This window comes from Pteropus medius, unplaced genomic scaffold (assembly GCF_902729225.1).
Source record: "Pteropus medius unplaced genomic scaffold, Ma_sr-lr_union100, whole genome shotgun sequence".
In the NCBI taxonomy this organism is placed as follows: domain Eukaryota; kingdom Metazoa; phylum Chordata; class Mammalia; order Chiroptera; family Pteropodidae; genus Pteropus; species Pteropus medius.
This window is the reverse complement of record NW_024349519.1, coordinates 4406349-4419162: the sequence shown is the minus strand read 5'-3', so window position 1 is coordinate 4419162 and position 12814 is coordinate 4406349. Positions and strand designations below refer to the sequence as shown.

Genomic DNA, 12814 nt, shown 5'->3' with positions numbered 1-12814 from the left:
TTTTTTTATTGGAGAAATCATCCTCAATGTTAAAATGGTACTTACAGAAAATCCTTTCTTTGTGGAAGATAAGATGTCACTGGAACCCTGAGGCATTTTATTCAATTTCAAGCCCTATTCTCACAGCCATGTCACCCACACATAAGCTCCTTTCAATGGTCTGTTGGGGTGTTCTTCCCTTACAGTCCAGGCATTTTCACACTGTCTTTACACCCTGCTTCTCACCAATGGGAGGGCAAGGCACCATCAGCAATTACCATGTCACTCACAAAGAATCCACCACTTCTTAACTTTTCCATTTCACATTATCATTTCATCTCCTGCCTGACTCAATTGGCAACTGCCCATTCTTCACCTGACCTCACCTATTCCATGGCAATCACAGCCTGAAGCATTTTCATACAGATGAAAAGCAAACATCTTGACCCACAGATCAGGTCCATAGGAGGAGACATGATTCATTTTATTTATCCCCATAATTTAAAGGTCACAAGCCGAAATACGTTTCAGGGATATTGTATGAGTGGCAGTAAGCAGTTATTTCCCATTTCATCTGTTTCTTCTGAGTAAAGGTCAAGAAAGAAATTAAATCGCAGCAGAAAAAGTGGGTTAGAGAGAAGACAGAACATATAGCTTTTAACTAGGTGAAATGTAGACTGATTTTACTTCAAAATTTTTATAATAGAGTTTAGTAAATATGTTTCTTATGTGGTTTGATTTCAACAAAATTGGAGACATGGATGAGTTGAAATTATATTTTAGCCATATTTAAATTCTTAAATACTTAAGTTCTGTCATATATACATTCCCGAAAATAAGTCACACAGTATATTTCTATTTACCTTGATTTTTTAATTAGTTCTCATCTCAATAAAACCAATGAATTAAGACAATGGCCAATTTTTTTTATTATAATTACAATGAACTATATTAGCTTAATTTGCCAAGGATAATAATGCTTATAATTATAGACTATGATCAAAAGGAGAACTGTTAGGCAGTATGAAGATACTTTAAAAATATTTTTAAAGGTATATTGGTTAATATATATATATTTTTCAGATCAGAAAATTTTCTCTTGGTGATGGAAATGAAGATTTTAAAGTAGCTTTACGTTTAATTTATTCAGTATAATATGGTATATTTGATGAGTGGATCTTTGCCTCCCATTAAATATTCTTATAATTAGGAATTATTATAAGCAGAAAAAACATTAACCGTAGTTTTTTGGTCTCTCTGACCACAAACTCTACCAATACATCCTACTACATAGCCCTTTAATCATACATAAGAAGAGAAGATGTCCAGGCACAAAAAGAATATGTGTTCATAAATAAAGTACACCTACAATAAAGAAATAGAGTAAAAAGTAGCTCACTACAATGATTGATGTGTATTTGTCATATATGGAGAAACATGTAGGTAACTGGATCTAGCAGCAGCAGTTGACACAGTTTATTCACTCTCCCTGATAAATTTTCTTTATTTGCATCCTATCAACATGCTCCTTTGGTAGCTCTCTTGGGATCTTTCTTCTGACCACATACACACTCTCTAGGTGTGGCAACTAAACTATGAATAAGATTAGCCAAGCAAAGAGGTGGTAAAGAGCAGTTTACTCAGAAGCAAGAGTGTGCTTGAAGGCACAACATTTAAAGCCATCAAGATGTTTTGAAGGAACAGAAATGTTGGTATGACTTGAATGTCCAGAATAGAGTAGATAAACATGCAGCTAAATAGATACTCAGGGCCCAAGTAAAGGTCGTGTTAAGAAGTTTGAACTTCATCGTTAAGAAAGTATAACGTCATTTTAGGGAATTGCAAAAAAAATAATCATAATCAGATATTCACTTTGGAAAGATTCCTTTGACCTCATCTTGGTAAAGAGATTTGAGTAGATTTGAACTTGAAGCCAGAAGATCAATCAATAGGCTATTTCAGTAGTCCAGGCAAGAGATGGTCATATCATAAAAGCAAACACTTATATAGTACCTGGTATTACCAGATTTTAAGTACTTTCTTATAATGACTCATTTAATCCTCATAATAACTGTGGAAGGTACAATTATTATCCCCATTGTATAGATCAGGAAATTGAGGCATAGAAATGTAGCATAACATAACTTTCCCAAGAAGACACATCAGTTTTCAGATAGGAACCCAGGCAGTCGGGCTCCAAGTCTGTGCTCTTAAGCACAAAGCTGTATTGAATGGTAGCAGTGGGGATGCATAGAAAGAAAAAACATAGATAGAATCTTCCAAGAAAGAAACAAGATAAAGCAATTTAGTGATTTGTTGGCTTCAAATATTAGGCCGAGGGAGGTGTCATGAATAATGGCTTGGAAAATTTGATTGATGATTATTTACAGGAAGAAGAGCAAGATTTTGCTGAGGAGTGGATGTGGGTGGCAGGGATGAGGAAGGACCTGAGATAGTTTAGTACACCAAATTACACTTTCCGTTGGGCTTCCAAGTAGAGCTGTCTAGAAAGTAACTGGATCTATGGGTCTGGAATTCAGAAAAAGGACTAGGTCAAAATATGAATTTGGCGAAGATATACTTTTATCATTCTCTTTCTCAAAAATACTCCTTCAGACTCAAGTTCAAACTTCTTAGAAAGGCATTTAAAGCTAGTTCCTTTGTTTACACTCTTTCTCTATCTCAGCTTGCCAATAATACATCACACTTGAAGTCCTAAAACAAATGCTAGATACTCAAGCCTTTCTTAATCTCAAACAGGAAATAATTTCTCTCTTTTATTCCTTACAGCCCTGAATTTATATTTTTTCTCAAATATTTTATCATTTTCAACCTTGTAGCTTTCTCTTCAATTAAGAAACTGACCACATTCTATCTTGTATGATAGTTTCTGTTATACGTATTTTACCTCTTCTACAAGCTGAGACCAGTGACCATCCTCTTTTATATATTTGTATGTAACAGATGCCTGGCAAAGTACCTGAAAGTACCCGTGCATATATTCATTAACTACCTGTTGAGCTGAATTGGATTAATTTCATTTTATCCTTTTGCTTGATTTAGGTTAAAGATTTATGGTATTTGGCTTGAACATAATAACATTAAAAAGATACTGTCTTATAAACATTTTTGGGGGGTCTTGCAAGTTCAAAAAACCTCACCAAGCTTAAAGATAACCCAGAATGAAATGTAAACATGAAAACAAAATATTATTATGTTAAAAAAATACTGGGCTTTATCCTCAGGGTGTAGAAATGATGATGCAGACAAGAAAAATGGTATTTTGGCACATTACCTGGGGATTAAATGTCTATACACTTCTGACATAAATAAATGAGCAAAACAGTATATTTTGTATGAATGTGACTTGTAAACATGTATATTGTAGATTATACAACTGTAGTCTAAAAAATAGTGAAGCAGTGCACAGTTATTTATTGATGTCTTCAAGTATGAATTCTATACTTCAGAATAATTGTAAACCCACTGCTGTGGCTTTGTCCACTTTGAAATTTTTGTTGTTGTTGTTGTTGTTCAGCAACAGAAAAATAGCACCTGCTCAGAAATAATTATACTCTTAAAACTGCATCCTTCTACATATTAATACTACAGTTCTACAAATTGCTGAAATTCCAGTAAATTGGTAGGTGTTTAGAAGCATTTTAGTCTTTTTTGTTTTTTTCAATAACATAGGTGGGTTCTTTTCAAAGAACACTTCAGAGCACATTGTCTTCTGAAAGAGCAGTAGATTTTTCTGACAATCGTTATAAAGTCTATTGGAAGATTAATAGTAAAATCATCACTCCAGAATTGTGGTTTTTTAAAAATAAGATTTTCCCACTGTTTCTGTGTTTATGGCATTTCCTCGAAAAGCCTTTTGGGTGTAAACATTTCATAGAACTCTTTACCTCCTTCTTTATGTTTATTATGTGTTACTTTAACGGCTAGTTTAATTTTCCTTGTTATTTTCTGAACACTCGTGAATGCACTAATCATGTTTTGTCCTGATCACTTAAACATAGCTACTATAAATCACATTATATATCCACTTTTAACATAGGTTATGTTCCTAACATACTTCTGATTAAAATATTATCTATCATATGTTTCAATCTTTTTCATTATAAAAACAAATATATCATCTACTATGTGCAAGAATTATTGTAGACACTGATGACTGACAAGCAAACAAATCATATGACTTTTGAAGCTTACGTTATATAGCAGATAATAAGCAAGTAAACATATTAATATATACAATCATTTCATTAATATATACAAAAATTTCTATGAAGAAAAGTGGAACAGGGTAAGTGAATAGTGGCAGGGGTAGGATGCTATTTTAAATTGGGACTCCAGGAGAAGCCATTTTAGAGGAAATCTTAATTAAATTAAAAAAGAAGCAGGCAAAGGGGTGGGAGAAAGACATTCCAGACAACAAGAACAACACGTGAGAAGGGAATCAGTTTGGTATATTTGAGAAGTGTTAGGAAAGCCAAATATCCATATCATGTAAGCCCTTGTAAACCATCGTTAGGGTTTGGATTTTACTCTTCCCTGGAGAGCGAAAAGAGAAGCTTGTAGTTTTATGAGAAAGCCAGGAGAGAGTGGCATCCTCAAGGCCAAGTGAAGAAAGTTGTTTAGAGAGGAAGAAATAATCAACTGGGCCAAATGGCTGAGTTGTCGAGCAAACCCATGGGTTTGGCAAGATGGCAATTGTTAGTAATCTTGAAAGGAGAGCATTCACTGGAGCAGCAGGACTAAGGCCTCACTGGAAGCAGGAGAGCAGAGATACCAAGTCTAAAAAATTATTTTTAACAGTTTTATTCTAAAAGGTGCAGAAAAATGGGAGGAATATTGGAAGAATCAGGTGATGCAAAGGGAAGTTACTTTTTATTGTTTTTTTGTTTTATTTTTTAAAGATGGGTGTTACTCAGGCTCTTCGTGTGGTAATGAGAATGATGCAGTAGGAAAAGTGTTATTTGTGACATGGAAGAAAAAGTGGGTAATATAAGGGCAAAGACTTCACACAGGTGAGAAGAGATGGGATGCAAGGTACAATGGAGGGTTTAAATTTTCATAGGAGAAATGAAACTTTACTCAATGAAACAGGAGTGAGGGAAATGCTGGACAATGCTGATGGTCCTTATAGTAGGCAGCTTATAAGATAACCCTCAATGATCTTTATCATTTAATATCTAGGTTCTTTTGTAATCTTCTCTCCAGAATGCAGAATTACTTCCAATGAATAGAATATGGAAAAAGTGATGAAAGCTCACAGATAAGATTAAGTTATGAAAAGGTTGTGGCTTCCATCTTTGGTACTTGCTTTCTCTTGAATTGCTTACTCTAGGGGAAGACTGCTCCCATGTTTTGAGGCAGCTTATGTGTTAAAAAAAAAAAAGGCCTGCCAATAGCCACATGAGCGACCTTGGAAATAGCTTCCCATTTCCCCAACTTCCATCCCAGACAAGTCTTCGTGATAAGACCACAGCCCCGGCCCACAACTTGACTGCAATCTTATGTGAAACATCGAAACAGGTATCCAGCTAAGCTGCTGTGAGATAATTTTTGTTGTTTTTAGTTGCTAAGTTTTGGGGGTAATTTGTTATGCATCAATAGATAACTAATAGTGACTGCAGTTACAAATGTAAAGATAGTCAGCAGTGTATGTTTTTTCTATTTATGTTCTGATGAACATAAAAAGGGTATGCAAGGATATCGAGCAAAATTAAACACAAGTTATCTCCCTAGAGGAGAAGTGGAAAGGATGGGGAAAAGAGGAATAAAACGAAGGTGCATTTTCAGCTTTAATCTATATATTTCTATATGACTTATACTATCTGTAATCAGTTTATATTCATTCTTTGTGTGTGCAACTTAAAATACAATATTAACAAAAAAGTAGCTCTGAAGACTTTTTTTCTCATTATATACCACAGCATATTGGAAAAATAGTTTATCAGAGAAGAGCAGAATCACAATGATCTGCTTCTTAAACTGCAATCTGTGGTTCCTGGCATTCTCTACTGGATTAGGAGTATATTCACTCTGGAACACTGACAAGTGCAAGGTAAAGCCTTCAGACCACAGTTAAGTTGTTATTTGCAAATGCCAGGTTTTCACTCCTGGTAAGGCAACAGTAGTTCCATTCCTATGTAAAAATCCAAATGGACCTTCTGCTCAAGGTCCAGGGCTCTGCAGCTGCTGGCAAAGCATGCTGGGAGCCTTGGCATCTATCACAGAAGTCTGTTTCCCTTTTCTCTATGTGAAAACCTTTGGGGCACGAAGATAAAAGACATCTTGTCATTTAGGTGTTAAGTACTGTTAAGTTAGAATTTCCAAGGCTTTCATTGACAGTGTCATTTTAGCCACATTATTCTCTCAGGCTCTTACTCAATGAAGGTATAAATGCAAATGGAGAAAATAATGACATTTTGAGGTTTGTTTTGTTCTGCATTCCTGTGCCTAACTTCTGATGGCAAACCCTTTCAGTGCGGGTGGTTTCTCTGGCAATTATTCACTGGGCTTTGCTTACTCTACCTGCTTTCTAAAAATTGTACCCCTTAACAGAGGATATAGGAAAATAGAGTTGTCTGTCAATTCACTGAAAATAATTCAAAATTAATGGTAAATAATTGAATATAATCTGGTTGAATTTTCCACTCTTATTAGATTGAAATCTTTTAAGCAGGGACCATGTCTTCTGTATTCAACATTCAATAAATATCTCTTACTTTGCCACGCAGGTGGTATGTTAGAAACAGCCCAGAATAGCATGTATTATGTATATTATTTGGCCATATCATCACTGTATTTTCTCTACCCCCTTTTTCTCTCTATCCTGCTTTCCCCATCTTTTTTTTTTTTTTTTAGTTTTTTTTAGGGTCAGATTTTTGCATGCTGCCATTCAAAAATTTATTTGATATTATGGGTTTATTCATTCTAAAAACACCCTTTAACAGTTGCAAATATCCACAGAGAATTGGTTTAGCATCACAAATTTTAATTATCTAAAAATCAATTATAATTAGCAAGCAAGAGTTAGATGTTAGCATGTTTCCAATCACTGTTGTATAAACATGCAGGAAAAATCACCAATAACTTAAACATTAGGTCAATTTCTACTATTTACATTTAACTGTATATTCCTCAAGTTCAAAAGGAGTTCTTAAACTCCAGGTCTTCTCCTTGTACTGACCTTCACATGATTCTCCACTTGGTGAAAACATCCCATTGTCATGGTAGCCATCTCTGCACTCACAGTGGTACCAGCCAGGCAGGTTAATGCAGTTAGCGCGGCTGTCACACTGAACAAAGCCATCAGAGCACTCATCAATGTCTGTTTGGCAAAGAAAACAAAAATGGGATGTTAAACAATTGCTGCTTTTCTCTCAAAGAAACTAAAATATTCTACTAAATGGCTACTAAAATTTTAGTGCCAGCAAATCCTCAAAACTTAGAAAACATAAGATTAAGAAAGTCTACTTGGTTATTGAAAGGTATGCAGAAAGAATATAGTAGTATTAATAACAGGAGAAACATCTAGACAGCTTTTCTGCTGCAAAAGTCATCCAAGTGTAGAAAATGGAAAGAAACCATCTGCAATAGTCATTAGTGCTGCTCATCAAATATTTCCAGCTCTTCTTTTAGATACAAGCTAGGATTGCCATGTGACTTCCTGAAGCTAATTAGGGAGTGACACATGTCACTTCTAGGCAGAGCCTTGAAGATGCAGACTGTGACCCACATGTACCCTTCCCTCATCACAATGATCAGCAATTTCTAATAGTCAGCCCAAGTTCCTGAGTGAGGATGGGCAAATATAGTATGAGCAAGACATCAACTTTTTTGCTTTAAGCCTCTGAGATTTTAGGGTCTTTTATTACTATTAGCATAACCTATCCCAACCTGACCAATACATCGTTGGTCATGAATAAATGGCAATAACATTCATGAAACAACGTGCTTCATATTTTTGAGACTATATACCATTTATGTAACTTTTTAATGGGTTTCACATGTATTACTTCATTCAATCTTCAAAAAAACAAAAAACAAAAAACAACAAAAAAAAAACTTGCCATGTAGGTAACACATCAGACATATGAAAAAAATGAGGTGAAAGAAAATTATAAGATTTAATCAAAGTCACCTAAAAGTTCATAGTTGCCTGACTTTTAGGTATGTGCTCCTTCATACAAGCAGACAAACTAAAATTGGTGAAATGTTCTAAACAAAGCGAGCTATGTATTTTGAGGCCCATATACTCTTATTAGTGGCTTATTACTATACCCAAATATTCTGAGCCCTTTATTTTCCTGTTCAGTCTGTTGCATAATGGAAACATTCAACCCCATTCAAGTCATTCTTTGCTCATAGAGGGAAAAGTAACTCTTATAGTTGTCTTACTAAGTGTCCCCTTCTCAAATATCTTCTGAGTTTCTGAGTGCTGGGTTGACTTAGACTCTGCTAAGTGATCTGATGCTATTGCACCATTGTAGCTGCCAAAGATATCCACGTGCACCCCATTCCCATGACAGCTTTATGCCATGACTGAAGACTCCACGTGCCAGGATAGGATAGCTCTTTCTTATATACATTCCACACTTGTGTCATATTTCCTGTTACAGTGACCAGGCATGGTGATGTCCCTCATGCTGAAGGGAAGGTCAGCTGCTTTTTAGTCCCATCCCTCTAGACAGTCCACTCCAGTTCAGTAGAACCCATTTCCTTTCTATTTCACTCTCGTCTAACTCTAAATTCTTGGAAATATATATTCCTTTCATGTTCTTTTTAAATTTCTTCTCTTGTTATGTTCAATTTTGAAAGAGGCACATTTTTTAATAAACTTTTTTTAAAAAGAGAAATAAGCCATCACTCAGTTCTTTTCTATTTTTTATTAAATTTATTGGGGCAACACTGGTTAATAAAATTATATAGGTTTCAGGTGTACAATTCAATAATATGTTATTTGTATATCGTATGTGTGTTTACATCCAAAGTCAAATCTCCTTCGTCACCATATATTTGACCCCCTTTATCCTTATGTACCTTCCCCTCTTCTCCTTTTCCCTCTGGCAACCACTAAACTGTTGTCTGTGTCTATGAGTTTTGTTTGTTTATCTTGTTCGTTTGTTGCTTTCAGTTGTATATCCCACATATGAGTGAAATCATATGGTTCTCGATAAGTCCAGAGTTCTTTCATTAAAACAAGGTACAAACCGTATTCTTAGATTAGGTAACAGGTCAAAAAATACATATTTGATATCACTGCAAAATTTTAACATTATTTCTGAACTAAGAATGTTTTTGCCTCTGTAGTTCTTCTTCTGAAGAGATAGCTTCTACAATTAGTTATTCCTACTGTCAAAATAATTGTTAGTGACCAAATCAGCTAACCACTGACTTCCTGACACACAGTTGATGTGAATTGCTTCCATTTACTAAGGCCTCATAGGTTTATTTCAAATGAAAATAGGAAAAAGCCTATTTGTATTTCAAAGGCTTTCCTAACTGATGAACCTCCGATTATAAATAGGACTAAAGTGTTATGCTCATTTCAGCTTTACAGGGTCTTTATTCTCATGCAAATGAGGCAGAAAATTGATTATGTCATTTCTTAAATGCATGAACAAAAGAAAACAGAATGGGATTAAAGCTTTAGAAGCGAATTTATTGGAAAAAGGCCATAAAGGGGTTGTTTAGAATATCTTGTTTTAATTGAAAAAATTTTAAAAAGGAAAAAAATAGAATATCTCATTTTAGAAGAATTTGATCATTAGTGTTTGTGATTTAGAAGTAACTATGAATGGAACGGAGCTTGCTCCACTGAAGCAACTTTTGTGTCTATATTTAGATTTTAATTTAGTCCTTTTTTTCCTTGCCTGAACAGTTGCAGGATCACCTTCGATTCCATGACATACATTTCAATTTTTACTTCTCGCTTATTTTCTCTTGTCACTATTTTCAATCACAATGCCCACTCCTATACTGCCTCGTCCTCACTTCTTTTTATTTACATGACGGCAACTTTTCTTGATCTATAAACATACTCATTAAAGATTAATAGAAATGCTTTGCTTTATATTAGTTTTTTGAAGACTGGTGATACCAACATATGTTGGCCATAATGTATTTTCATATACAGTTTATTATTTTATTATGTAAATTATTACTACTAAGTAGTATTTTAGAGAATGTATACACAAATATTATGTATTGCTCATTAATTTACCATTCGATATTTACTGAATACCTGTTATGTGCCAAGTACTAAGTGCTAGAGAAACAAGGATGCACAAACAAGAAACATTTTCTGCCCTCAAAGGGTTTATTATCTATCTAAATGGTGTTTTAAGAAAATTAAATTGATCAAAATCTAAATTTATAATCATATAAGGACAGTGTTTCCTAATGTTATACATCTACCAACACTGGTATTGTATTTTGGTGATAATAGTCAATTCTTTTATTTTAATAGGTACATATTTATATTTCCAAGTTATTTTCATTTATATTGATAGTAGTAAATTTGTATTTAAATTTAAAAAGTGAGAAGAATTAGAGAAAAAATATAAAGTAAATATTGGTACAAACGTCTATAAATATGATAAAAATTATGAAGGTGGCATATAAATGACTGAAGTTTGAAAACACCAAAATACGGTGTGGAACAATTATTCACATTTCAGAAGAATTTGCTGAGTAATTCCTTAGGTAGAGAAATGCCTTAATTCATTTAAAATGTGATTCAATTTTAAAAATATATAAGTATACGTATGCTCAAATTGTATACTTACTACCCTTTAGGATAGCAAAGAAAAACTAGCCAGATAATATATTTTGCTTTATCTTATACTTTCATGTACCTGATAATTTTGATTTGTTTATGCAAGCTTTTCTACTTTGGTAGAAAATGAAAGTGTGCTTAAATTACCAAAATACTCACTTCCCATCTGAAGGTATGTTTGTTTGGCTCATGGCTCTAGTTAAAGCCAAAAATAAAAGTCTCATCTGTAAGCTATTTGATGTCCTCAGTTTCTCAGTAAATACTTAGTAAGTGAAGAATTGAAATCCGTTCCATAATTTAAGAATTAAGTACATTTTATCTATACACAAATGTGGATATTACTATGTTATAACATATAGATCCACGTATATTATGCTTTACATAATGTGTAATAACAGAAAAGAGTAAAAAAAAACTTTAAAGAATTTATTTTTTGTGTACTTTCTTCAGGTCAGTTAAAATCAAACTTCACATTATCTAACTGAGTTAGATATACAGAGAACAGCAGCCCTATAGGAGACCTATGTTATTATTTCATTCCACATATGAATTACCAATTTTGAACAAATTACTTTCCGAACTGAATAAAAGTATTCCCAAAGATAGTACAAGATGTATAAGCTCATATGATTTAGTCTTGATTACAAGGTCCTTAATTGTGTACTCTATAGGCATATTATATAAAAAACAAAAAATAAAGTTTATGAAAAACTATAATTTTAGTATATATTCTGTCTTAGAAACAATTTTCTATTTCCTTAGGGACAATTAGGATTTTTTTTAGTACCTACATTTAGAACAGTCAGTTAGTGATGATATTAAGATGTTGTCCAAAGCACAGAGAATCTAAAACCCAAAAGATATTTAGCCATCCAACAACAATCATGAATAGTAGTCATACTACAGGGATCAAAATTTACTTAGATAATAACTGGAAGGCACTGTTGAGGATAGATTTTCTAGAAAGCACATATGTTTTAAGGTAATCATTAAAAATAAACCAACAAGCAGAACAAGAAAGGAAAATGTATGAATACAAAAAGCTCACACATGTCAGTGTCTCGTTTCCTTTGTTTCCCTCAGGTATGATGACCAAGGCTGGGTACCTTCTACAATGGCACACATACAGATCACTGGCTTCAGAGGTAGCCACTGAAAATGGCTTTTGCCATAAGCATTTAAAGAGACACCTTAGAAAATGACAAATTATTTCTTTCTAAAATTAAATAGTTATAAAACGAGATACTTGAGTGATAACCTCTTCTTCATGCATAGTACCAGTTATTTCTATCATAAAAACATAACTAAGAATAATAAAGAATTAAAAATAATGCAAATGTCTAGAACCATCCATACCTAAAATAGACTCTAATCATTAGTTAATCATGCTTCCTTTTAAGCCATAGGAAAAATGATCAGTTGCTACTCTATACAAAAGAAAAGAAAGTCCAATTCTTTTTTTTTAATGAGCACACTATTTTTAATGGCAAAGTCGAATAATGAGAATACTGTCTTTCATACTATTTATCATGAATAAAAACCTGACATTTCTCATATAGTACTTGGACTATTTATATCACTATTCTGTGCACTGGTGGTTAAATTATATTGATAAACAGCAGGCAATTAAACATCCTCAAAACAATTAATCAACTCTTGATTACCCACATGTGGATTATTTGCTTTCTAGATTATCTGCATCTTTTTTTTTAATTACAAGGTCATTTTCCTCTGTCTTTTGTTGAGCTTCTGGGGAGCCTGCTTTCAACATTTAGATATGAATGCTCAAGGAATGCAAACTCATTTGAGTATTATATTATTTTTAACAACTAGGCCAGATTTGGATATAAAATATTGTCTAAAATTTCATAAGAAGACTGATTTTCTCAAATAAAATTTCTGAAAACAAAACATAATTTTTAAAAATCATAAAATTCTCTTTGCAAGCTGAGTGATGACACTGCAGATTTAGTTAAAATTTTCATTACTTTATAGTTCATAATTAGGAAGTTAATGACTGCTCTTTAAAAAAAAAAAGAATAT

At 33.4% G+C, this 12814-nt stretch overlaps 1 protein-coding gene across 7 annotated transcripts in view; it reads right to left on the bottom strand.

Annotated features, from left to right (window-relative positions):
* The window catches only part of NELL2 (neural EGFL like 2), a 300577-nt gene that overhangs the window by 13189 nt on the left and 274574 nt on the right, over positions 1–12814 (bottom strand). For all 7 annotated transcript variants that reach the window (XM_039882249.1, XM_039882250.1, XM_039882245.1 and 4 more), the window contains one exon: positions 7181–7321. In XM_039882249.1, the coding sequence (XP_039738183.1) occupies positions 7181–7321 (141 nt within the window). The remainder of the gene's footprint in view (positions 1–7180; positions 7322–12814) is intronic.